The 26650-nt window shown below is 52.8% G+C and overlaps 5 protein-coding genes across 5 annotated transcripts; 3 read left to right on the top strand and 2 right to left on the bottom strand.

The window, feature by feature from the left end:
* Positions 1 to 2556, top strand: EsH8_VIII_000872 (uncharacterized protein; the record flags this gene model as incomplete). Its single annotated transcript, XM_083269914.1, has 5 exons — positions 1 to 219; positions 273 to 326; positions 385 to 997; positions 1047 to 2225; positions 2279 to 2556. The coding sequence occupies 5 exons, from the start codon at positions 1 to 3 to the stop codon at positions 2554 to 2556; spliced, it is 2343 nt and encodes a 780-aa protein (XP_083129682.1).
* Positions 2557 to 5617: 3061 nt separating this feature from the next.
* EsH8_VIII_000871 (cytochrome P450) lies at positions 5618 to 7460 on the bottom strand (the record flags this gene model as incomplete). The annotated part of the gene is made up of 5 exons (XM_083269913.1): positions 5618 to 5780; positions 5868 to 6034; positions 6106 to 6420; positions 6528 to 7319; positions 7383 to 7460. 5 exons carry the CDS (start codon positions 7458 to 7460, stop codon positions 5618 to 5620), a joined length of 1515 nt encoding a protein of 504 aa, XP_083129681.1.
* Positions 7461 to 8593: 1133 nt separating this feature from the next.
* Positions 8594 to 12376, top strand: EsH8_VIII_000870 (uncharacterized protein; the record flags this gene model as incomplete). The annotated part of the gene is made up of 3 exons (XM_083269912.1): positions 8594 to 9325; positions 10283 to 10346; positions 10722 to 12376. 3 exons carry the CDS (start codon positions 8594 to 8596, stop codon positions 12374 to 12376), a joined length of 2451 nt encoding a protein of 816 aa, XP_083129680.1.
* A 1422-nt stretch (positions 12377 to 13798) lies between these two features.
* EsH8_VIII_000869 (IMP 5'-nucleotidase) lies at positions 13799 to 15593 on the top strand (the record flags this gene model as incomplete). Its single annotated transcript, XM_083269911.1, has 5 exons — positions 13799 to 13823; positions 13887 to 13922; positions 14170 to 14328; positions 14418 to 14726; positions 14800 to 15593. The coding sequence occupies 5 exons, from the start codon at positions 13799 to 13801 to the stop codon at positions 15591 to 15593; spliced, it is 1323 nt and encodes a 440-aa protein (XP_083129679.1).
* A 1378-nt stretch (positions 15594 to 16971) lies between these two features.
* On the bottom strand, positions 16972 to 18798 carry EsH8_VIII_000868 (uncharacterized protein; the record flags this gene model as incomplete). Its single annotated transcript, XM_083269910.1, has 1 exon — positions 16972 to 18798. One exon carries the CDS (start codon positions 18796 to 18798, stop codon positions 16972 to 16974), a length of 1827 nt encoding a protein of 608 aa, XP_083129678.1.
* Between the last annotated feature and the right edge of the window lie 7852 nt (positions 18799 to 26650).

Raw genomic sequence — 26650 nt, 5'->3', positions numbered from 1 at the left:
ATGGCCGACGTTCGCTCCCCCTCCGACGACAACCTACCCTCCCTCAACGAACAGCGCGACAGGACAGGCAGCATGTCGCTAGGAGACACAGATACCGCAGCTCCCTCCCAGAACGGGGGAGCCGCCCCAGTCAATGACGCCGCGTCCGCCGGTGCCGAGACAAGTCCGGCGCCCACTCCTGAAGTTTTGCGGCACGTACAGGAAGTGCTATCATCAGACGTAAGGAAGTCGCCTGCTTGGTCCGCATGGCCTGATTGTTGACAACTGTACAGATTGGAGTAGCAACCATGTTAAACCAGCTCAAGGCGAGCATCGCCTCGGCAAAGGTAACAGAGCATTCGTCATTGGCGATTCCCTCGCAACTGCTAACGAAGACCTTGCCAGGAATTCGCTCTCTTCCTCAAGAAGCGATCGCACATCGAAGAAAGCCACGCGTCATCCCTCAAGAAACTGTCCCGTATTAGCCAGGAGACTATGCACCAGCCCGATCACAGGCAGGGCACCTTCGCCCAGGCATACACAGAGATGATGAGCATCCACGACCGCATTGCCGAGAACGGAATTCAGTTTGCCGTCTCGCTACATCAGATGCACGACGACTTGCTCGAGTTGGCTGCCGTTGCAGAGCGCAGCAGGAAAGGATGGAAGGCGAACGGCTTGGCGGCAGAGCACAGAGTGGCAGAGTTGGAGGCTGCCATGCGCAAGTCCAAGGCCAAATACGACAGTCTGGCGGAGGAATACGACCGCGCGCGCACCGGCGACACCAGTAGAAATAGTGGCAAGATGTTCAGTTTGAAGTCCAAGTCAGGCCCCCAGCATGAGGAGGATCTTTTGCGCAAGGCCCAGGGCGCCGACCAGGACTACCAAGCCAAGGTTCAGACGCTGCAGAGCGAGAAGGCCGAGTTGATCACGAGAACGAGGCCAGAGGCCATTTCTGCCCTTCAAGATTTGGTCAAGGAGACGGACTCTGGCCTGGCGCTCCAGATGCAGAAGTTTGGTAGGTGGACCATGATCATGCGACTATGCCAAAGCTAACACCGTCTCAGCGTCCTTCAATGAGAAGCTCCTACTCAGCAACGGCCTCAGTATTAGCCCGATTAAGAGCCAAGGATCTGGAGGACCGCGCAGCCTTCGCGAAGCTGTCCTGTCCATCGACAACGAAAAGGACCTTCACGACTACCTGACATCTCACCATTCGAGGTTACCCCCCAACAACGGCGAGGTCAAGTACGAGAAGAACCCGATTTTGGCCACAGCACGCCACCCTGCAATGGGCCACCAACCCAATGCTTCAGTTTCGAATGTACCGCAGATGACGCCGTCCGGACAGTTCGGCGGACAGCCAGCCGGACAAAACCAGCAGCAGCAGATGCCCCCTCCTGCCAGACAGGGCGGCTTCCAGCAGCCCACCGAATCTCTCCCAAGCTTTGCCCCGCCAAACATACCCGCAGCGCAGCAGCAACGGCCGTCATCTCAGCAGCAGCCCGCACCTCAGACCCAGCAGCACGGTCGCAGCTTCAGCACCAACAATATGCTGAACCAACCAAGTCAGCAACAGCAGTTCCAGTCGAACCGCAACTCTGGCGTTGTAACGTCCAGGTATAACGGTGGCACGATGTCATCTCAGGGACCGCCGCAGCTCGGGGCCTTGCCATTCCAGAATTCGTCGTCGCCTCCTCCGCAACAACAACAACAGCCACCGCCGCCGCCGAGCCAATTTCAGCAGCCTCAGCAGCCTCAACAGCCCCCACAGCCTCAGCAGCTTCAACAGCGTCAGGGCAACCCGCTGCAACAATACCCTCCCCAAGGACCGCCTCCTGCGGCCGGTGGCTACCCTCCGCACAACAGACAATCCCCTCCTCTCGGCGGTGCTTCAGGGCCGTCGCCCAATGCCGCTCGGCCCGTATTCGGACTGACTCTGTCTCGCCTATATGAACGAGACGGTCTGCCTGTGCCTATGGTCGTCTATCAGTGTATCCAGGCAGTGGACCTCTACGGACTAGGAGTCGAGGGCATCTACCGACAGTCTGGCTCGTTGACACATATTAACAAGCTCAAAACCATGTTCGACACCGACTCGAGCAACCCAGCGCTGGACTTCAGAAATCCCGAGAACTTTTATCACGACGTCAATAGTGTTACCGGTCTGCTGAAGCAGTTTCTGCGTGACTTACCCAACCCGTTGCTCACCACGGAGCACCATAGCGAGTTGATCGAGGCAGCCAGTGAGTTCAATTATCCCAAGTTCATATAAGAGACAATAACTGACTATTGGTAGAACACGAGGACGACATTGTCCGCCGAGACTCTCTCCATGCCATCATCAACAGCCTGCCGGACCCCAACTACGCTACTCTGCGCTCGCTAACTCTCCATCTACACCGTGTCATGGACAACTCCCACGTCAACCGCATGAACTCACACAACCTCTCTGTTATCTTCGGTCCCACAGTCATGGGCACTGACCCGAGCACGAGCATTGCCGACGCGGGATGGCAGATCAAGGTCGTCGACACGATTCTCCAGAACACCTATGAGATTTTTGACGACGAGTAATTGCCTTTCCTTGCACTCGCATTAGCGTCTTTTTCGACTCAACACGAGCATAGCGGCATCGGTGGTTATCTCATCTCTTCATCCTATTCCAGGGCGACGACCTGTATATTCAACCATCCGAAGCAAGGATCGAAACGTACATACAACCCATGTATTCCGGGCACATAATCGCGTCTGGTGAATAATAAGTCTTTGTGACTTTTACCTGCCAGAAGCATGGGATAATCATGACCTTGGTTTTCAACCGTCCGTGTTCATCAGGTTTAGCAGAGCGTAATGGCGGTGGCGTTGGGGTTCAGGACTAGGCGACATCGTCTTTTTCTTCTTTTTTCTAAGGATACCAGGTTTCTGCAACACATCACAGCACTGTACAGCGTTGTGCATAGCGTCCTCAGTCGAGTTCTTCCTTGCGAAGCATTTTTGCCGCGTTTCGTTGGTCTCTTCGACTCTCATCGCTTGAGGCGAGGGAGAGAATACGAAGCTGTCTGGATTCTGTAGTGTGTGGTAGAGATGATAAGAAAAGAGAGGTTCCACTTCACTTACTGGCCGTCCCCACGGTTGGCAACATCTTCATTGCGTATTATGTGAAGCCAGTGTTTGGTTGCCCGACCACTCACCCCCTTCTCACTCAAGGTAGGGAGGGTTGGTATACAAATAGGAGGACCGAACGACCAAATACCGGAACTCGAGAGTGAAGCGACGTGGGATGGATTTTTACTAACCTTGTAACCTGGCAGTGACAATGCAATAGTCACTCGAAAAATGGGAAAAGACAAGAAAAAAGGACCGAAAGATGTCAGTTTTTCAAAGCGGCGGTTGGCATGAATGAAACCCGTAAGCTCGCGGCTGGGGTGAAGTACTTAGCCGCCTAAAATGACGAGTGTCGTGGGCATTGACAAATTCATCATATACAAACAAACCAATGACCCTCTGTGTCACTGTCCGTGCCGCCCGTCGTCATAAGGTAGTTGTGGGGAGCAGTCTGCGAAGGGGGCCTTCCATCAGACGGCATGGAGACCATGGTGGGCTGATAGATGAAGCACTGGCAGCTGTCAGAAAGAAGCTCATGTTTAGTCAGCAGGCAGAACAACAATATTATTTAGCTATGGTCGGCAAGTAATTATGCAACAAGCAACGTTGACATACTCAGTGTCCTCGAGGACCATGGGCCACAATTTTCTGTACTCTTATACAGGACAACGCATGATCTCTTCTTCATACCATCGCACAAGGCGATGAGCATAATGAAAAGGGGATTACCATTAAGGTAGTAAAAATCAAAAATTCCGCCCACGATGGCCCCGAAGGACAATCGAAAGAGGTCGACTCCGCGATGTGCAATGCAGGCCTCCCTCTTTGCGTTCCGGTATTGTTGATCGCCAGAACACCGGACAAGGTAAGTATGAAGAAAAGAAAAAGAAGAGAAAATTGAAAGACGGGCGGAGGGTGGTGAGATATATATAGGCTTTTCGGGGAGGCTGGGTTGGTGCCTGGCAGCCTGGGAGCCTGGCCCGAGCTTCCACACGAACCCTACCACTCACATGACTAAGGTGGATCGCCATACCTGGTGTGTGGATTGAGAATTGACCAATGAGGTTTCGGTTAGGCCCACTGGCTTCGCAGATGCACCGAGCGCTTACACTCATGTTTCCCTGCGACAACAACTTTTGACTGTTCCGAGTCCTTGAAATTGCGAACCTGAGAGCCATTGAACGAGTAATATGCCATGCTCTGCCCTTGACAGCCCGGGATCCAGGCACCTGTTTGAAATCAAGAAACCAGCTCTCATAAATTTCACCCTTCTCGCTCTCGAGTATTGTTATTGGAAGACATTCCAGACAACAAGATGACGGGGATAACAACAGGGGATTTTATCAAGGCGGGTAATTAAGTCCGCCAAGAGCATCGTATGAAGGCCCGAATCTGCGTCGCGTTGTTTTCTATCCGAGCTGTCCACGTTTCGTATTGTAGTCAACGTATTGTCTGGAGCCATCCCACTTTTGCTTTGAAGAGGTGCAAATCACAGCTTGAGCTTGAATTGTACACAACAGTTAAGGTTGAAGATAGGAGGCATTGTCTCTGCGTAATATTGTGTTTATGCAAGAAAACCTTGCTAGATCCCTACGACCCCTAATGCTGGAAAAGTCCTCCATTATGAGGTTTCAAGAGAGGAAGAGGGCAGGTGAGAGCCGAGGGACAATAGTAGGGCTATAGTATTTCATCCTTAGGCAGGATTTAAGGGTGTTTTGACGCAAAGGACTGGAATTCAGCTGCAACTTCATTAAACTCTTCACGTAAACTGCGTACTAAAAGTCATACAACCTATATGAATGAGAGATCGCCTACAGTTGACATTATAAATCATATATTAGCCCTGGTTTGCACTGTTACTTGATACAGTTTCGTCCAACGACTGTAACTGAAATTGGGTCTGAGAAGCAAGAAATATGATGGAAAGAGGACACCCGATGAATCAGTTAGGTAGCCCGATTTGGTTTCTTTAGTTGTTATCTCTGCACACTTAGGTAACTGTCTAGCCTCGGCTTAATGAATTCTCCGCATTTCTATAAAGCTAGACTAGTTTCAAATTGTATCAACTTGTATCAAATTGACGTTCATCCGTACATGGGGTTTCTCTATGATTCTAAAAGTGCATTTCCCATAGTTACGATGTGTAGTTAAATACTAATGGCGTGCTGAAATTCATCGACTAAAAAACCGGTTAAAACACTGTCGAGGTTGTTTTCTACTCTACCTGCATAAATCGAGTCTGAACATATTTCAAGCCAACCAAGCTGCCACCAGGGCGATATGCCGAGAGCCCTGCTCTAAGATGCTCAGTTGTTATATCACGGACAACAGCGAACACGAGGGCAGTGGAATTGTTCGTGGAATAAAAATGCGAGTGTGAGGCTTGGCGAATTCGGACTCTGAAGTTGAAGATGCGACTAATAAAGATAGTCAGGATGTTCTCGTTCGTACCCGGTGCTGTCAATCATACTCCGGGACCAAAGGCACTTTTGAGATGGGCGAGCACCTGATGGGATACTTTGTTTCCAACTTAGATGTCGGTCCTCGGCGTCAAATGAATGTTCACGGCGCCTTTCTGCCATAAAATATAGACCTGACTCTCGTCGCACCAGTTAAATGTGTCTGCGGCAGGGCGAATGTCGAAATTCCAGACCAGTCTGGACAGAATTAGCCGCATCTCGGCATACGCGAGACTTTCCAACAAGTTGTTAGCAGAATTTCTTTATAACACAATTTCAAGCCTGTCTCTAGCAAAAAGGCTGGCAATTTCATGTACGTACTTCTTTCCAACGCAGTTTCGAGGGCCAACCGAGAAAGGCTGGAGTGCCTGCTTGGCGTCGTTGGCGAACCGCGGGTCGCCCAACCATCGCTCAGGGATGAACTCGTCGGGCTGTGCAAAGTGGGCAGGGTTGTGATAGACGGCCCATTGCCAGATGTCCACGGTGGTCTTGGCAGGATCCTAGTTTCAGCACATGGCGCACATACAATATAGGTAAGTCTTGTCTGAGTGTATCTTACCCCTTCTGGAATGTACTCGCCCAAAATCGTGTCGCCGCCTTCTCCAATCATGCGTGGGCTGGCGCTAGGAACTGGCGGGTACACGCGCATGCTCTCATCCAAAACAGCCAACAGATACGAGAGGTTCTGCACGCTCAACATATCAATCTGGTCTTCCGTCGCAAATGTGGAACGGATTTCGTGGTTGAGTTTAGCCAAAACCTCGGGATGAGTGGCCAAGAAACACGTCGCTGCGGACAGCAGGGTCGCTGTTGTTTCCGAACCGGCAATAATGAGCAGAGAAGCGTTGGAGGTAATCTCTTCAAAAGAAATATGCTGGAATTGGCGGACCAAAGGTCAGTCTATAATTTCCTAATGAACGCGGTGCGCCGTTTGTCCAGCGGTCGTAGTCGACAATTACGAATAGCCCAGGTTCAACTTACACTTCTAATTGATTCCGATTTCGTAACCATCGCATCGATGAAGTCAGGCCTGCTCTTTCCCAGTCCCAGCCTCTTGCGAACCTTCTCTCGCGATAGTTCCTTGTGCTGGGCAAACTTATTCGCCAAGTCTCTAGGAAGTGTCATCATCAGAAACGGTGTAAGCCAAGAAAGACGCCGGAAGCTGGTGACGTAGGACATATTCTTGATGCTCTGGAAAATGAGCGCAATCCAAGGGTGGTATGTCCTCTTCTCCAGGCATCCAAAGGGTTCGCCAAAGGCCAAGTCACCAATGATATCAAACGTGGTAAAGTTGAACCACTTCTCGACGTCAACGGATCTTGTGCCACACTCGGATTCTTCATGCAGCTTCTTGAAGAGAGAGTCGACGTATTGCTTGATGATTGGCTGTTGCGCCAGCATAGACTGGGCAGAGAACCCATGAGCCAGTACACGTCGGAAACGCTGGTGGTCAGTGCGGTTGGAGCCGATGATGTTGTCACGATTGGGGATGGCGTTGATGCGGTCCTTGGGGTTCTCTCCGGTGCCGCCCTTGCGATGGCCCCGGAGCTCTTGCATGCCGTCTGGATGGTTGATTGACAGGAAATTAGGCCCAACTCGTACGACTGGACCGTATTGCTGGTGGAGCTTCAAGATCCTGCGGTGGCCATTGCCAGAGACAAACAAGCGGACGTAAGGGATACCTGATACTGCCCATAGCTTCGGTCCCGGGAATTTGCGGAGTGGGTTGAGGAAGATCTGGTAAATACAATAGCCAATGTAATACGCAACGAACTAACAAATCGGGCCGTTATAAGTCAAACCCATTCTTCTGTTTCTTGCCAGGTCAAAACTTACTACGCCAACTGCGAATATTGGGATTTGCAGAACGCCGGGCATTTTTAACCCATCGATTCGTAGAGACTGTAGCATCATGATTCTAGGCAAGTGTGTACAGGAGCGGGATTCTAAGATTGTCGAGTCAACATGAGCACCTAGGTGACTGAAAAAAAGCCAAGGTGAGATATCACAGCTTCACACAGAGCAGCGGGTGCAATTGGGGTTTTAATGTTCAGTTCTCATTTTCTGATATGATGCCACGATCTACTTATTTAACCGCCATGGCGTGAAATCTTCCATCGGTCTTTTGTGTTGCCCGCGCCGAGTCGTAGCCAGTCTTCCCTCCCCCAAGCAGGCTTCATTGATTTGCTCCATTGCTGATTTGGGGACGTGCACAACACTCTACCAACCGCACAATACCCATTATAACGGCAAGTATGACAGGGGCTTTACACGGTGACCTATTGTATCAAGGTTGATATAAGCAATTTAGCGTTGATAAAGGAGCTATCCGTTGTTTCGGGCCGTTACACAACGAGGAATCTTGTTATATTACGCAGGCGGACTACTCCGTGCACATCCGGCCGGCTGTTCAACAAGCTCCGGGGCCGAACTAAGTACTGGCCGTTCCCCGTCCCTCACGTCCTCTTAATGTTCTTGTTCTCGCTTCGGCTAAGGGCGCGGTTCGTCGATATGAGGTAGCCAAGCATTGGCCACAGATCTTACGGAGAATAAACCAATGCATCATGATAAACGTGCTTGCCCTTTGTGATAATACCACAATAATATTCCCATAAATGCTTAACCCATCTCTCCTAACAGGTCGGAATTCTCAGAAAACAAACTTAGAAGAATTTGTTCGAGATTTTATTCTCGGTGTCTTCGAGGCGAATTAGTACGACTAATGGAATGTCAAGGGGGGTACGTTTTGCTAGACTTGAAGCTCAACGTTGCCCAGACATCCGGAATTAGGATTTAGTGACCTCACGGAAGGCGGACTTCGGACATTTTAGGTGCGGCTTGTGGGTAATGCCAAGTTATCTTTCACCTGTTTCGTTGTTCTTCTTGACATTATCACATTCTCCAGCCGGCAGATACTTTGATAGTTCTAGCCACAAATGTTTATTGAATGAGCGAACATCTTGTATAAATACTGCTCTATATTCTGCTGCTTTTTGTTTTCCTTTCTGGCATGCCTATGCTAGTGTCTTTTACTGCTATTTTTTGTCATGTCATCCTCCAGCCCCGAAACCATCCTCGTCACGGGGGCCAACGGCTATCTGTCCCTCCACCTCATCAACAAGCTTTTGATCGAGGGCTACAACGTACGCGGAACAGTCAGGTCCCATAAAGCAAACGCCAAGGTCCAAGCCACATTCCCGACATACTTCGGGTCGAGGCTGACGACTGTGTTCATCGAAGACCTGACAAATCCCGAGCACTTCCGCAATGCCTTTGACGGCAACACAGTGGGTGCTATCCATGTAGCCAGCCCAGTCTATGGTCACGTCGAGGACAATGTCCGCGATATGCTGGAACCGGCCGCCAAGGGTGCCACCGGTATCTTGGAAGCCAGTAGGCTATACGGAGGTGCTTCGTTCCGGCGTGTGGTTCACACCTCCTCATTTGCGGCTATGATCGATGCCACAAAGGGCCCGCGGGTCGGCTACGTATACACCGAATCTGACTGGAACCCGATAACCTTCGAGGAGGCGGCGGCTTTGGGGAATCACGTGGCCTTGTATATTGCCTCCAAAGCGCTTTCAGAGAAGGCCGTATGGGCTTGGATGGAGGAGAAGAAGCCAAATTTTGACATCACCTGTGTGAACCCTTCCATGGTGCTTGGTCCGCATCTCGAGGCCATTGGAAGCCTGGAAGAAGTCACTTCAACAGCCAAGCTTCTATGGCATATCATAGACGCAGCTGAACTTCCAAATCTCGAGTTCGCCGGGTGTATCGACGTACGCGATACCGCTGCCATGCTCGTTGCGGCATTTCAAAAACCCTCGGCAGGTGGCCAGAGGCTCTTATTGGCACATCACTTTGACTGGCAGTCAGTGGCTGATGCTGCAAGGGAGTTGCTCCCAGAAGAAACCAAAAAAAGGATTCCCGTGGGAAGACCTGGAACTGGCAGAAGCGAGGCACTGGAAAGTCTGTACCAGGCTGATGGGAGTAAAGCAGTTGAAGTACTTGGCATCGAATACCGGCCGCTTTCAGAGACGGTAGTAGATACATTGAAGCAATTCCTGGCGGTGGATGGTAGAGCCACCTAGCTATTCGGATACGTTTAGAATTAGAACCAGACTTTTTTCCCCCTGTTTTCAAGATTCAAGCTCCTTGACAGAGGCAATACAACTATAGGCGTAGATCCGCAATACAGACCATGTAAATCTACTTGACCGGAACTTTGGACTCAAGATTTATTTTCTATCGAGGTCAGATGAAAGGCCTGTTGTTTTCCCATCACCTTGGCAAACCTTGTCACATGTTGGTAAGGTAGGGTTCATGTCGGAAATTAGACTTGTTCGAGCTCAGAAATAGAAGTGACAATCATGACGAGTTTTGTGATCTTGGCCAGGCGTCCAATTTCATACGCTACGGTGGTGGTAGCCATTCAATGGACATCTCGTTTCGGGAAGACTGCGCTGTTCTTTGGGGGGAAGAAAAGAACCGATAAATGCTGGAAGAGAGGGGCAATGTAAATTGCACATTTAGTGGAAGTCGTAGAATGGGGCCTTGGACATGGGAACCCAGGTTCGGATTTAGGCTATGAATCGTTGAAGTAATTCCGAGATATCCTCATCCTATGTGAAATTCCGGGGTTAGCGGCGTTCTCAACTCCTTCTCGACTTTACTAGCAGTCTGTTTGTCAAGATGGTGGCGGAGACGGCTTTGCTGTAAACTCAATCTTCCGTTAGTCTGCTTGCATGTACCGAAACCTCACGCCCAAGAGCGCACTTTCCAATATCGATGCATCACGCGGTGCGTTCTTTTCGTCAGCATGACCAAATGGTATTATTCTTGGAATCATAGTCCTAGCTTCGGCAAGCTTGCAGAGATGTCGATTCTCCATGTACCTCAAAGCCAAGGGTCTTCAGGCAGGTTGTGATATAAAGATCCAAACGTTCTCCATCATCTCGTTTGAAAAACAACTCAAATCACATCTCTCTAGCATTTAGTGATTGAGAATAGCTCTCAACATGTTGTCGATAGTACTTTTTCTCCTCGTCACATCAGTCTGGACTCGCAGTCTTGAATCCCCTCAGACCTATGAATATATTGTGGTGGGATCTGGCCCGGGTGGAGGCCCTTTGGCTGCCAACCTCGCGCGAGCCGGTCACTCAGTGTTACTCCTAGAAGCCGGAGACGACCAGTTGGACAACCCGAACTCTTACATGGTTTACAACAACACTCCGGCAATCAATGATCCTTTAACCAGATGGGACTTCTTCGTAACACGCGATACGCCAGAAATTGACAGCCTCTACGACTTCACCACCTGGAGGACAGCGGATGGCGACTTTTATGTAGGACTCGATCCACCTGCCGACTCTCAGCGGCTGGGGGTTTACTACCCTCGTGCAGGGACACTCGGAGGCTGCGCCATGCACAACGCTGCGTCCATCTCCCTGCCTGCAGAAGTGGACTGGCAGGACGTCGCTGACTTGACCGGAGACGACTCCTGGTCTTCGGCCAATATGCGGCAGTATCTGGTCAGGTTGGAGAGGTGCAACTATCTCGTCAACGGAAGCACGCAGGACCATGGATTCACCGGCTACCTCGAAACTTCTCAGGCCGACTACTCCTGGGCTTACAATCAGTCGGACTTGACTACGCTGGCACGGTACTCTTCCGAGGCTCTTGGATACGAGTCCAGTACCAGTCCATCTGACCTAGCACAACTTCTCGGCAGAGACATGAATTCGAACGATCCCGATAAAGATAACACGGTCGGCATTTTCACGCCGCATACGAGCTCCCGGAACGGCGTGCGATCCAGCCCGAGTAACTACATCAGGGCGACTCTCGCCGACGAAAGAAAGTTCCCCTTAACTCTCCAGTTGAACACGCTCGCAACGAAAATCATCTTTGGCAAGTCGGGCAGCAAGGGAAAGACTCCGATAGCAATTGGGGTGGAATATCTGGAGGGTCCAAGTCTGTTCTCGGCAGACCCGCGTCACAACCCCTCGCAAAAGGGCACGCCTGGTCGAGCTTTTGCTACCAAGGAGGTAATCATTGCCGGCGGTGTTTTCAGCACCCCAAAGATCCTCAAACTCAGCGGTCTTGGTCCCGCGGAGGAGCTGGCAAGTTTCAACATACCCCTTGTTAAGGATCTCCCCGGAGTCGGCACCAACATGCAAGATAACTATGAAGGAGTCCTCTACGGCACGTTCGAAAAGCCAGTCACCGGCTTTTGGGACATGTTCATGCGTACTTCCGTCGCGGAGCGTACACGGGATATTCACTTCTACTGCGGGAGCTTCAACTTCATTGGCTTCTTCCCAGGAATGCCTGGCTGGAACGAGAACGAGTTTGAATGCGGCTTCATGCAGCTTCACCCGCGCAACATCAACGGGACGGTCAAGCTGCGGTCCGCCGATCCCCGCGACATGCCCGAGATTCACCTGGGATTGTTCTCGCAGGGCGACGATGCAGACCTGGATTCGATGGTTGAGGCTATCAACTTGGTCAGAACTGTTTTTACTAATTTGACCGACAACGCCTTCACGGAACATCGGCCGTGCCGCCAAGGAAGTGCCAGCTGCACAGATGAGGATCAGAGAGCGTTTCTCCGTGCCCAGACATACTCACACCACGTCACTGGATCATGTGCTATCGGGGCCGATGACGACCCAATGGCTGTGTTGGACTCCAAGTTCCGCGTCAGGGGTGTTGATGGCCTCCGTGTTGTGGATGGATCTGTTTTCCCTGTCCAACCAGGAGAAGTCCCGAGCTTGGCAACCTATATGATTAGCGAAAAGGCTTTGGATGACATACTGGGCGATGCTTAGAAGGAGAGTTTTCATGAAAGAAATGAAATAGAGCATGGTTGGGGTGTCGGACACACAAAGGGGGCGACGGACTAAGGTAATAATGTCAGTCACCAGTGACTTTTAAATGTGTATCACGTACCATTCAACCATCGAAGGGAGTCAGCTTCCCCGAAAAGCCATTTCAACAGAGCTTTAACGAATAAAGTCCAAGATGTCTTAGTAGAAATATCTGATGTTAATGAGCTTCCTCTAACCAATGTGTTTTACTATTATATGATTGCTCTGTTCTGTCCCCGTTTCGGTCTCATTCTTATAACCTCTGTAGCTTTGTGAGTTATCGATTACTCAGACCAGCTACAGAGGTAATTAACCTCTAAGGAACATTGCACACCGCGTGCTCTTTGACGCAAGCTCTACTTGCAGTCGAATCGCACGGCTCTGCATTGATTGATATATGAATGAAATTTACTGCATACATAAATTGTTTTCACTTTCCACCCACTTGAGAGCAACCGTGATGACTGAAGCATGTGTCGCGAGCAAACCTTGTGGGCGGTCGGTCTGACGGCAGTCGCAACTTCGGAGTTGCGGTGGCTAGCCTTGAAAACCAGGGGGGGCTGCACGGGGGTTATTGTATCTCCGACTAGAGAAAACCCTGGATTTCTGAAGGAGATGGTGTTGAGAGATTGATGGCCACCGTGATGAATCTAACATGCGCCCTCGTTTGTAATTGGTCGGAATCGTGCCATCTGCAGTCACCATGAAATGCTTCGGTCCGCAACTGGTTGATTCACCTATAATCAATATAATAATAAAATCCGAATTGTGAGATTGGCCTGGCACTCGCACTTTGTAGCTACTCAACCATTATTATCGCCATTGTCGTTGTCGTTGTCGTTCAACAATACTCAGTAAGGAAGGTCCTCGCGGCCCGGGCCATGTCAGCTGCAACAGTCACAAGGGACAGGGGGGCAATGCGGGGTTCAATGATACCAGCGACAGCTTACGGGTAGCGGCGGCTTCCGGTACATCTTAGCGCTGCAGCGCACCCCTGGCATTGGTGCATTCCGGCGCCAGCTGTGTCGAGGGGCACGTCGTCAACCACCGAATCTGGACCACGACCAGGGGGGCACAGGTGCATGGCAAACTGCCCGGACCACCCAGCTGCAGCTGGGAGGTGGGGGGTCCACACCCAGGGCAGTGGAACCTCGACATCACTTCGTCTTTGCTCATCATGTCAACTCTGACTACATTCCTTCTTACACCTCTTCTCTACCTCTGAACCTCAAGAAACTGCGACGGAACTTGCTATCTCATAGTCATTATACTCACTTTGCGATATCAGACCTGAAAATCTCCCCAGAGAACGAACTCGGACTCTCAGAGAGACGTTGCCCTCCTACCCCCTCATCCTCGTCATCGCCTCCACCGTAGCTCATCATGACGACAAGATACAGAGTAGAGTGTGAGAAGAACCCCCGATGTTTACAATCAGTTGTGATGAACCTATGGACTGACACCTGCTCAGACGCCCTCAAAACCCACAGGCGGGATCAGTTCATAGGTACGGCAGCCCAGTCATCAACTATGTCAGCCCTACCATTGATGAGTGCCCTGGGACTCCGTGTCAGCTCACCGACTGCCAATTTCTTACTTGAAAAATGGCCAGACCAGTCGACAGACTTACTGATGCCCGGTGGCGAAGCCGCTACTGTCAATGATGTTCCCCCAACACACCGCCAGCACTCATCTTTGTTCCCTTGCGCCAAGCCTCACCCCTCCGTTATGAGTCCCAACTAACATATTTCCAGAATGGATCAAGGGACTCCTCGCCGTTCCCTTCGTGCTCTACTCCCAGCCCACTGGTGTCTTTGACACCAAAGCGACAAGCATAGCCCGCATGGCCGAAGAATCTCATCGCCGCTATGCAGAAATCTTCCGCGACGTGGAACATATGATTGATGACCACAGTATGTCTCTCCGTCACTCAACGCCTCCGTGCCCGCATTGTCCCCCATTCGCTTCCCGACAATCAAGCCTCACTAACACCAATCCCCAGTCGACCGTCAAGATGAACCAAACAACCTCCCCTCAAAACTAAAAATGCTTGTCCCAAGCGCGGGGCCATTCTTCACCCGCCTCCCCCTCGAGGCAGCCTTTAACCACATGGACACCAAACGCCTCATCTCGTCCCGTCGCTACGTCTCGCCTTCATTTAACGACGTCCGTCTCATCCTCAACTCGGCCCAGATCATGGCCGTCACCGCGGGCTCCTCCCTCCAGCTCGCCACCTTCGACGGAGACGTCACCCTCTACGACGACGGCGAGAGTCTGGAGCCCTCAAGCCCACTTATCTCTCGTCTGCTCGGTAAGACCCCCCCTTCCCATCGATTCCCCACTATCACTTGACTGGAAGTGCCGTTCTCTGACACCCGGCCCAGACCTCCTCCGCAAGGACATCAAGATCGGCATCGTCACAGCAGCAGGCTACACAACAGCGGATCGCTACCACGCCCGCCTGCACGGCCTCCTCGACGCAATCGCGTCCTCCACGGATCTGACACCGACCCAAAAGGAGTCCATTGTAATCATGGGCGGCGAGGCAAACTACCTCTTCGAGTACTCTCCCTCGTCCCCTTACCTCCTGGCCCCGGTGCCCCGCGAGCAGTGGCTCACCCCCGAGATGGCCACCTGGTCCGAGGAAGACATCTCCGCCCTCCTCGACGTCGCTGAGGCCGCGCTGCAGGACTGCGTGAAGACGCTGAACCTCCCCGCCACCCTGCTCCGCAAAGACCGCGCCGTGGGCATCATCCCCACGGACCCCTCCATTCGCATCCCTCGCGAGTCCCTCGAGGAGACGGTCCTCGTCGTCCAGAAGATCCTCGAGCTCTCCGCCTTGGGCTCCCCCGCCCAGGCGGCGGGCCACTCCCCCGAGTCGCCGCCCCCCGGGGGCCGCCGCCGCCGCATCCCCTTCTGCGCCTTCAATGGCGGCCGCGACGTCTTCGTTGACATCGGCGACAAGTCTTGGGGCGTGACCGTCTGCCAGCGCTGGTTCGCCGCCAAGGCGGGCCGCGCCGACAAGCCCATCGCCGGGGAGAACACGCTGCACATCGGGGACCAGTTCCTTAGCGCCGGGAGCAACGACTTCAAGGCCCGGTCCGTGGGCACCACGGCGTGGATCGCCTCGCCTGCCGAGACGACCGATCTGCTCGACGATTTGATCGAGCGTGTGTAGAAGGTCTGAGGCGCCAAATATTAATATAGTTTAAAAAGAAATAACGACAAAAACAATAACCAAGAAAAAAAGAAGGGAAGGACCGGGTTCAAGCCAGCAATCGTTGGAAGGAAAGATATTAACCCTCCAACCCACCCACCCACCCCGTTATGGGATACACTTCGATGGCTGTGTATGGGAGGTTTATTTCCTCCTAGATAATTGCTTGAGCTGATCAAGATCATCATGGCCCAAGTCAACCTCGCCGTCCGCGGAGCATCGAAGGAAGCGCAAAGGGTGCGCCATGCGCGGCATTATCTGCGCAAGTTGGTCAAACACCCGCAGCAGCTGCTGCTGCTGGATTTGGAGGAGACGATGACACAAGAGGGGGGACATGGTATGGGTTTTGGGAGTCACCGGCCCTGTGAACGGTTCATCAACGCCAGGACTGGCCGGGCATTTGCAAACTGGGGGGTTAGGTGCGAGTTAGATTGAGAGATTGTGTTGCTTCATGAGCCAAAATTTACCCATGTTGAAATGTCGTTGTTGTACTTTTTCGTGTTTACGAGCAATCATATCGAGCGATTTGATCATACGTGGCTTATCAAGTGCGTACGCCCCAAGTGTCACCGGTACGATTAGCCATGACGTTCCGCGAGAGAGCTATTGTCTTGCAAGTGGCATGAGGGTGAAAAGTTTAACGAAACACGGCCCATTGAAGGGTCGTGTAAGCAATATATGTTTTTCTTGGCCAAATGTGTACATTGCTTCTATTGCAGTCAACTCTCGATGTGGAAATGCTCCAAGCCACCTCTAGTTGATGCGTTGTCAATCTGAAATTCTCTCAGAGAGTGTCAATGACCGGTATTCCAGGCTACGCTCTGTACGCCACTCCTCCCTTTCAACGACGCTTCCTGCGCCATATCTTATCCTTCTTGTGCCTCCCGGCCCATACCCAGGCGAATGCGCCTCCGTCGACACCGTATCCATTTGAAAAACAACCAAGCCAATTCCTGCAAAGGAATTCCAATCTTCCAGGGGGGTATTGTGCATTTTTTTTGTAAACACCGTGAAATTCATTCGTCAAGAAATCGAGTGATGTTGCTCCGCGGAGCACTGGGAGTTCTGTCCATCATCCCTGTCTATCGCCATGGAATCGAAAAGCAAGCCACCCACTGTGTGGCAATGTACATAGGAAAAAGGTGTGTGGTCCGGTTTATCATGAAAACCGAAACCAAATTGAGGGATCGGACGTCCATATAAGTGTGTGCAAAAGACGCGGACCATATGTGCAGAATGGGGTCCGAAATAATGAAGAGTGTATACGGGGGTGTCGTCTGTAAAGTTAAGGAGAACTAGCTCCGCTGAAGATTATTTGTGCAGAGTGGTCGTGCCGCACTTAGAACATGGAGCCCAAAGGGGCACCAAAGTTGGTGCTCTTCTTGAGCTTCAGAGGAATGTCAACCTCCTGAGCCTTTTGCCGAGACTGGAATTCGGCATCATTGTCGGCAGCTGAGCCTCTGTCGCTGGCCCCGTTTGCGTCCGACTTCACCACGAGGTGGTTTTCTTGCTGTTCCGCCGGGCCATCGAAGAGATCCCCGGTCGACTCCTTCATGCATGTCGGGACGGCATCTGCGCCACGACTTACATCTTCAAGCTTTTCGGACAACCGCTTGAAGAAGATTTCGTCGTGTGCAGGGATATTGCGTACCATGAGGGGGCCCTTGAGCGCGACGTCGCCCGTCGCCTCCAAGGTGGGTTGGGGTTCTTCGGCGCCGTCGAAGACGTCATCAAGATCAGACAAGTCGACCCCTCTAGCCATGACATCATATAGTGTTGCCGGGTTTGAGCTCATATCGGTCGGGGCCAAGGTTGGTGTTGAACCTCCAGTGCCATCAGCAACAGTCGAGACTTCTGTGCCGGGGGCGGTTCCCATTTGAGATAGAGAATGGCTGGGAGTGTGGCCGGCGTGCATGACGAGCCGGTCGATCTCAGGCGCAGCGAGAACCTCGATGGTGTGTTCCTTGGTAGGGCTGCGTCTCGACTTTCCAGACTCTCCGGTCGGCGAGACGTTCCTAGACGAGTTCCTCGAGTTCTCCGGGGTTATGCCGGAGTCGGTAAATGTGCTCTTCTGAATAGCAGGTGCCTTGAGTGGGACGCCTTCGAGCTGGGGGTTGATGATTTGGATGTCGACGATAGGAACCGGCTCCTCGTCCTTGGGAGAGCCCAGGAAGTCGACGGGATCAGCAGTTGTAGGCTGCATGTTGGGATTGAGTGGGATGAATGGCGAAAACTCTGGTTGCCTAGAGGGGGAGATTCTGGAGCTGCCAGGACTAATAAATTGAGATCGGATCTGGGCTGGCGAAACGGAGGCTGAGGCAGAGCCATTTGTTGGCCTCCGCTCCCCAATCCCGTTCGAGAAGCCAAACCGCGCGTCATTGGAGTGCGAGGAGAATCCTGGAAAGGAAACTTCGGTGGAGCCACCGGCCCCACCACCTCGCGTTCCTGTTCCTGGAATTGCAACAGTGACGCCGGCGACTTTGCCCGCCTTCTCTAGCTCGAATCGTTGCAGTGCACCTTGCAGCCTGATCTTCTCGCCGTTGGTCGCTGCAGCCTGCTCCTTGAGGAAACGGATCTGCTCCAACAGGCTGCTCTTCTCGGCATCCCATGCAAGGCGCTCGTCTTCCATTATCATACGCTCCTCCTTGTAGACTTCCTCAACGCGCTCGCGGTTCGCTTCCATATACTTGCGCTCCGCTTCCCACGCTTCCCGTATCCGCTCATTTTGCTGGGCAAGGCGCCGAATGATTTGTGCCGACGCAGGCGCCGAGGCTGCATCAGCGGAGACTGAGCGCGGGTGAGGCATGCCATTTGGAGAGACTCTAACGGCCGGCATGATTGCCGAAGGGCTGTGGATAGCCATCTTGTCAGGAAATGTTGGTGAGACGATTGTCGACGTTCGATCGTACGAGGCAACGCCGTTGGAACCGTTGGGAGGTAAATGAGGCGAGAGGAAGCTCTGCGATTTCGACGGATAACGCACAGCGCCAGCCGATTGGGGAGAGTAGATGGGGTTGCTTGCAGCATTCGCTGTCGGCTTGTTGTCGAAATAGGAGGGCGAGTTGGCCATGTGCGATAATGACAGCGGCGAGATGACGGCCGAGGGCAGCACGTTCGGGTCGTGGTCGGTAAAGCCCGTAGGCAGGAAAGTGTCGGAGGAAAACATGGTTAAGACTCGCGAGAAAGAAGGTGGCGGTCCGAGGTTGCGACCCGGGAAACGAGCATCGAAGTTGGTGGGTTGGAGGTCTCGGAGGGGGTTGCCGGCAGGCAGCGTGCAGGAAGATGACGCAAATCTATTGAATGGTACGTTAGCGCAGGTGGTTTTTGGAGCGGCCGCCTCCTTGTGCCTTGCTCTTTGCTACACCTTGGGCCGCGGTTTATTCCTGGGGATTCTAATTCCACAGGGAGGCAGGCCATGCCAGAATCTGTATTGGACTTACCTAGAAGATGGTTCGCCGGGATTTCTGGTACAAGTGCCTTGGGGGAGAATGCCGAGTGTATCGTGCGTTGGGTGGCGGAGAGTCGTCCGTTCCTTGGGTGAATCAGGGACAAGTCCCCACTGGTGTTCACTTGGCTGGGTCGGGTGTACTGAGCTTGAGTCGAGGGAGGGCCTTGAGGATGTGTGGAATTGTGATCCAGATCATGACACGACCAACCAGACGAGATGAGCTGGATGTCAGGAATCGCGAGGGAGAGGAGGAAAGGAGAAGAGGGCGGCGATGGGGGGGTTATTGTAAAATGTAATAAGTGTTGCGGCTTCAGTTCAGGTTCTGTGTACCGCAGTAGAGGTGGACTAGGGTGACGAAGGTCCTAGGTACTTGGTGGTCAGCCGGACAGAGGTGAATTTCGGGGCCCGACTAAAGCGTGGATGAGGTATCCGTACCAACCAGTTGCCGGCTCAAAAGCGGGTTCTTGGGTGGATGTGCGTTTAGCAGAGTAGAGGAGTAGCCGGCGGAACCGTACCGCAACGTTGGCTTGGAGGTTGGGCTGGACTGCCTTAGGTGTGGAGTGGGGGGGTACGAGGTACTCGGCACCAGCAAGGCAATAAACGGGGAACCTCAGCAATCCGAATATTTTGGTAGGGCAGCGCCAGCGGTAACTCCCATGGCGGACCGCCTTTTTCTGGGCCGTGTCTGTCGCCCTCGTGACACGCGATCGGCCGGGGGGGGGAAGGCGGGCAGAAAGCAGATTAAGGGTTTGGGGGCGGCGTATGCGGGAGCAGCTGCCAGCTGGAACGAATAGGGCCTGCAGTCTATCCGTACGTGCGGTGCAGAGGATGTCGCGGGATGCGCAAGCCGTCGCCAAACGGAACGGTTTGCCTGGTAGCCGAACGTCCCTGTTCCTGCGACCTGCGCCTATTCCCTTTGAGATGGACCCTGAAGCTGAGCAGCCCGATGGGGGATAGGGAGGTGTCGCGGGATTTGTCCGTCGGGACAAATGGAGTGCAAGACAGGAGATGACAGCTCAGAGTGCAACAGGGCGGGTGACCATCGAGCAGGGGGTGCGGCACGATGTTGGAGGCAAAAGTTGGGGGAGATGCGCCAACGGGGCGGAAGGGGTGGTATGGGATAACAGTGCTAATTGGTGGTAATATCTGGATCTAGCCGGGGGGAGAGGCAAGACTGCTTCAAATGTATGGACAGCAATAAGGAAGGTGAGACAAGGTCGGTTAGGTATAGCGGGAGAGCAGCTAGCAAAGAGGATCAAAGTGTTGGGAAAGCCGGGGAAGTGTGATTACCGAGGGAATAACGAAGGAAAGACGGGAGAGAATCCAGCGATGGGTGAGTCCGGGGTAAGAGACTAGACGCGCCTCGCTGCTTTGATCGACCAGGAGCGATCACATGGACTTGGAAAGAAAAGGAAAGAAAAGTGCGGGTGGCTTCTGTTCGTGGAGAGTTTGATGAAGTGTGCCTGGGCATGGAGCGGCAGAGCCATGGAATAGCCTGAATATGCTACCTACCAGTACTTTGCATCTGAGTGAGTCTGAGCCTTTTCCCTTGCATGAGGTCCGGTTAATTGGCCGTTCTTTGCTGCTAGGTTCCTTACCTCTCAGCCTCTACACGTGTACAGAGTTGGGTAGCACCTTGCCAGTCTCAGGGTCCACCAACCCCCTGGTTCAAGGCACCCGTACCTCCCTTACGGATTTTAAAGTTTGTCTTCTTGGTCTGCTTTGCCGCTTGGAAGGGACGGGAGGAGGTGGTGAAGCAGAAGATAGAAAAGTGTGTGTGTGCGTGTATAGGTATGTGTGCCTGAGGTTCTTGTGTACGCAACATATGCTTGCCTACGTGCCAAACAACCCGGGCCCGTTTCATCTTCTGATGTCAATCGCTCAAGAGGTACGTCTCCTGGTAGAGCAGTTTGGCCCACCGTGTGCTGTACAATGGTTGATTTGCGATGTTTGCCGGTGAGGACTAGGTGACAGGTAGTAAGTGCTTTCGGGGTACCCGGCGTCCGGACATTGTGGGCGAGTATATTATGTGCGTTGTGTCGTCCCAAAGCCACAGAGAGGCAAGGGAGGGGCTTTCAACTGCATTGGATCGAGCTCATGTTTGAGTCCCAATCGGATGGGAACGGCTTCGGGCCGCCTGGTTTGACTGATGATCCAGCCGACACTCGACTCCTTTCTTCCCAGCATCCATGTCCTTTCCTTGTCCTTGTCCAGTTCCGCCGGAGCCATGCTTCAGATTGAGGTACAAAGAATCCGATGGAAACGGGGGCGCAGAAGCGATGTCCTTGTCTTTGACACGTGAAATGGGTTTAGCAACTCGAGTGTTTGTCTGCTTGTGCCTCTTCTTAGTGCCCGTGCCAGTTAATGCAGCAAATATACTCGCAGTACGTACCCGCGGTTTTCTTAGCTCGAAACGCCTCGACGGGGAGTTGCTCAAACTTGGCTGGGCTGTCTTGTGAAGTCTATTTGGGTCCGGATATACGTCCGGAGTACTTGCCTCATGATTGGCAATGTCGCGACGAGCAATGTACCCTTCTTCGTCACCTTGACGCCGGAGGGAGGAGCAGGGAGACGCGAAGCAGTACGTACTCGGCGGCCCGAAAGGGTGGCTGGCTGGCCTATGAGGAGCCTGCCCTGTCTGACGGAGTACTGTGCCTGGGATAACGGAGCCCGTTCCTGCTGCTGTTCCTGCCGCCCACCGTCGAGACGTTGGTCCGGGGGCGATAAGATGCCGACCCGTCTTTTTGGATTGCATTTATTGGATCGCTTCCTATTGGGCCGGCCTTATTGGACCTGCCCGCTGAGGGGGTGAGGGGCGAAGGGTCGGTCCCGTCACCCTGTCCATCAGAGTGTGGAAGAGAGAGTGAGAATGAGACCAAGAATGAGAGTGACTTCCCACTTGTACCTTCCTTGGTGCCCCTTCGGAGGGATTCTACTGTACAATACCTGAGTATCTTACCACTTTCCACCTGAAGCCTAGCCAGCCAGCCCGTGTCCCAGTAAGCAACTCCGCCATTCCTCGCCATCTATTGATTGCAGCCAACGTCAACCGCGCGATCCATCGTTCGGTCATCCTTCCTGCTCAGCACAGCACCTCGACTGGCCCACGCACAACCACATATTTGATCTACTTGGGGGATTCAAATTCGCCTTGTGCTGACTCCAGTCCATCACCCACTCCAAAGCTAATCCCAACGCGGTCCTGGCTAGACAATTATCAGGGAGCCAGAAACTCACTAACCCCATACCATCGACGCCTGCCTCTAGCCTCCGTCTGCCCGGCCTGCCTGGCCGCAACAAAGGGACGAGAGCCACGCACGCAGCTCTGTCAAGGCCCGAGGTATGGTCGCCGGCCTTTTCCTCGTCCAAGGGCATTGCCCAAGTCCCGAGTCCAGGCTTGGCCAGGGCGGCCGAAACGAGTTGCAACTCGCGGCAAGGAGACCGACCTGGCAGTGCTGAGCTGGCATCGCAGTTGCAATGGCCACCCAGAGACGCCAACAGCAATAGAAACACTCCATCACCATGCAAGTACCGCAGGGGGATCCAGTGCCTCAGCTTGCAGCATCCAGTCAGTTCTCCTGAACAATGGCCCCCACAGGCCGCGGAAGGGTCGTGGGTCCACGGTAAATCCAGTTTGGGATTCTCGCGGCCCTATTATTGTGCGCATGGTGCTGGGACGCTCGCTCGAAACTTGCGACGAGGCGGACGGGAGCGGGAACAGGGACGGGAACAGCATTTCTTTCGTCTCTCATCTTTTTTCTTCGTTAGTGTCCACAGTGGATAGCCCATCGACGGATCCTCGCAACAGTGACAGGCTTGCTACCTTCACGCCTCGTTCCAGAAGATCAAGATCAGAAGAATACAATACAAACAAGCAGTGCCCGCAACCCCCGAAGTACCGCTATGACGGACGACGGCCGCAGCTCTCAATCCCCGGCGACAAAACCGGTGACACCCAACCGCCACGTCGGTCAGCTTTCCGGGTGCCTGAATCGTCCCACACCAACCGCTTCCATCGCCGTCCACGCTACAGCATTGGTGCCGTGAGGGAAGAAAACGGAATGGGCGTTGTCGCTGTCAGTTGCCAGCCACACCTCCCTGCTTGTTCTTGAGACGTTTGGGGCGGTGTGCGTCCCTTGGAAGTTGGAGCTTGTTCTCGGTCAGGTTCCAGGACCATACCATTTGATGGACCAATCGATGTGATTCTCGGGACATTTTCCCTCGCTCAATCGATCGGGCCTTCTTCAAATAACAAGGTCCACTATCTTCATGCCCACCTATTCAACAAGCTATCTCGGTCGTCCCCGTGGCCTAAGTGCTAGTCAGATCGTTCCACAACATAGCGATGCTTCATGAAGAAAATAGGACTCCGTTTACAAGCAGCGGACCTGACTCTAGCGTAGGATTTGAGGTCGCGTGACGTCGTCGTCTTATTTCAAACCACTCGTTGTTGTTTTCGCCCACAAACTTGTGGTGCTGGTTGATCAGAAAGGGTCGATTCCTCCAGGGTTCTGTCCTATGCCATCCATCAACCACCTCTAGGTAACGCATTCGAAATTCAACGGCGGAGGCCACACAACATTGTGGCAAACGGTGAAAATCCTCTCCCACCAGGTCAGCATCATTGCCTCGCCGGCGTCTGACTCGTTGTACCGAATGGCCCGCTTTTCGCGACCGACGCCTCCGGGCGTCAATCCCGAGTTATGGCCCGAACCGTCGCCGGGCATATCTTTGTATCCGGAAACGCGGCAGTCTGTCGGTCCTTTTTCCGCATTCCGGTGACACTCATTCCCACACAACCTGTCAGGAAGAGAATGGAATGGATCCGCCAGGTGTGGTCTTTCTAGAGTCCACCTAGAACAAATTCTGCAGCGCCGTCCGTCGGCAATCGCGAGCTTCGCTCGTGTCATCTCGCCCCTCGAAACTGAAGCGAACCTGACGACTTTGTCGGTTCAACACAGCACAGGCCCCTCAAACCCTTTCTCGGCATATTTGTAAAAAAATAAAATAAAAAAAAAAGGACTTTTACTTGCTTGCGACGTGGTCGTCATTTGTCGGTCGCCTTCCAGTTTAGTACTCGCGTCGTTCCTATACTTGACCCTGCTGGTGACCTTTCAAGTTAGACTGCAAAATTGATGTCACAAATGCATGTCTAGAAACCATGGAATACCCCTTCCCTTGCTCTGTTGGGCATACAGTCTGGATGTCATACATTTGTTGTGTCCTTGCACGATTGTGTGCAGAACGTGCAAGACTTCACGATCAGTAGCATCTGGTTCCGCACTAAGCAGGACCGGCGGACCGGCCATCCAGTCGACTTGGGCATGGATTGATCTTCACTTTTTACCCAAGGGGCACCGGCCAATCCACGCCAAGGGAATCCAAAGCGATTCCCTTCACCGACTTCCCTACCCAACCACCCAACCCGCATTCCAGACCTGCATCGTGACCCCACTTTCGCCAGCTCACCGTCTGCGGTCTTCCTTGCATCAAATCAGCCCAGGGAGTCCTCGCTAGGCAGGTATGCCCGCGTACATAGCAAAGACGGGCGATGTTGACTCATCGTCCGCTTTGCCCAGCAATTATGAATACTGGCTGTGAAACATGAAATGGTGGGAGAGGACGTGGCAGTCCGCAGGAGATCCTGGCGGTTCCTGGACGCCCGCTCTGCTTCACGACTTGCTGTTCCTCGACTGGTCCGGTTCAAGGATTCAGGGATCCCAAAACTGCAGTTTTGTCCTGGGGGAGTTCGTCTGTCGCTTTTTAGCATCTTACTCGTTCCATACTCTAGGTATGTGATCGGATTTTTGGGGGCCATTATCTTTTTATCCTGCTTTTTCACGATTGACATTTGACTTCGTCCGCCCAGTGCCATCGCTACATAAATGGTCATGTCTGCCTCCTTGGTATAGTCAGCCAAGAGAGAGGGGAGAACCCCCGGCTGTGACTTGGCAGGGCGGGTGGAGGGTGGTTGAGGGGGTCAAAGGTTATAGCACACGCGGTTTTATATGAAGGATGAGTGTCTTGATATGGTTCGGGACCTCCGTGGCGGTCATAATGGACTGCTTTTGGGCTTTTGATATAGCTGGCATCCCGTTCGACGGCGAAGGGGGGTCGTTCCGTACGCCTGAGAAGCCTCCTTTCCTTTCCTTTTCTTTTCTTTTTCTTTCTTTTGGCAGTGTGGCTTCAGAATCCTCTCATAAGGTACATGGTAGAGATTATTGGATGAAGTTCCACGACTCTTGGCCTCCTCAACTGACGGAGCCTCACCGCCATGGTTAGGGTCGACTAAGATGAGTTTCCCCAAATGGTGTCGAGAACATCCGGTAGCGGGAAAGCTTGATATGCTGCGCTCTCCGTGGCGGCTGACGTTGAGGCGCCATATCTGTTGGGACTGCAAGCCGGCCGTCTTAGAGAGGGGGGTTACTGCAAAGTCCTTTCCGCTTAAACATCTTAGTGTCATCGTCTCCGGGGACGGGCCGGTGGTCAAGCTCGAAGTCGGCCGTCGTCCAGGCATATTTCGGTGCAACGCAACTTGGCCTTTAAGGAGGAGGCCAGCAAGAACGACGGGACCGCCATAATCGTCGCCTGCTGTTTAATCCTTGAAATCGGCGACAGCTTCTCAAAGTCTAGACTTGCAACCAGCACGGTGAAGCCATGCATGTGTGACGAGAGGAGGTTGGCGTCGTACTCCCGAGCTCCCTCTGACGCCGCCTGGACGCTTGGCACCCGAGATTCTCGTTCGCAGCTGAGCTTCGGGACGTCTTCCTGAAATAGATGACAGAATCACATCCGAGGTTGGCTCATCCGAAGCATGTCTTGATTGGGACAGGGCCATGCCTCGTCCAGGGTCCTGTCTGAGCAATTCTGTTGAAATATGCTCTGTGTCCGAGCTCAGCTCATCGTCGATATCGGATTCTGTGATGCACTCGTAGGCGGCGTGCTTTTACACGGGCTCGTCGCTTCATACCCTGCTGTATTGTTGCCATGCCATACACTCCCACTAGGTCATTTTCGTATCCTCTAGGCGATACAAAAAACGACACTTGGTTCAATACTCTAGTGGCAATGAGTAACTGATATATAATGGAGTCGATGGTTGGGCTGGGTCTCAATACTATCAGCTCTGATGATCTTCCACCGAGACGGCCCAAACCCTGCCATGAAAGTTGTTGATATGGCTCTCAATTCAGCTACTAGTATATCAATACGTCTTTCTCAACGCATCTGACTCTATAATATGAAGTCTTTTTGTTGTAATACCAGGTAGCCGAAGAATATATATGGTAGAATCTCTATTCCGGTCTTTCTGCATATCAAGATCATAGTATCGTTAGTAGTGGCGGCGACGGTTAGAGAGAGTAAGATGAAAGCTATGGGACTTTGGAACCCAAGACAACGAATGAAGTGTACTATGAGGCTTGGGGAAAGTATTTATTCTGGTTGTGCTCAAGGCAGATGTCTAGTTGCTGAGGGCTTGGCGTACACACCCTGTTAGGACCTGCCCCCAGGAAAGACCACATAGATCTTATGACCTCAAGTGTTGGGCGACCTTTGGAACTTTCTGGCG

The sequence above is a fragment of the Colletotrichum jinshuiense genome, chromosome 8 (assembly GCF_051148585.1).
Source record: "Colletotrichum jinshuiense chromosome 8, complete sequence".
NCBI lineage: Eukaryota > Fungi > Ascomycota > Sordariomycetes > Glomerellales > Glomerellaceae > Colletotrichum > Colletotrichum jinshuiense.
This window is presented reverse-complemented; position numbering and strand designations above follow the sequence as displayed.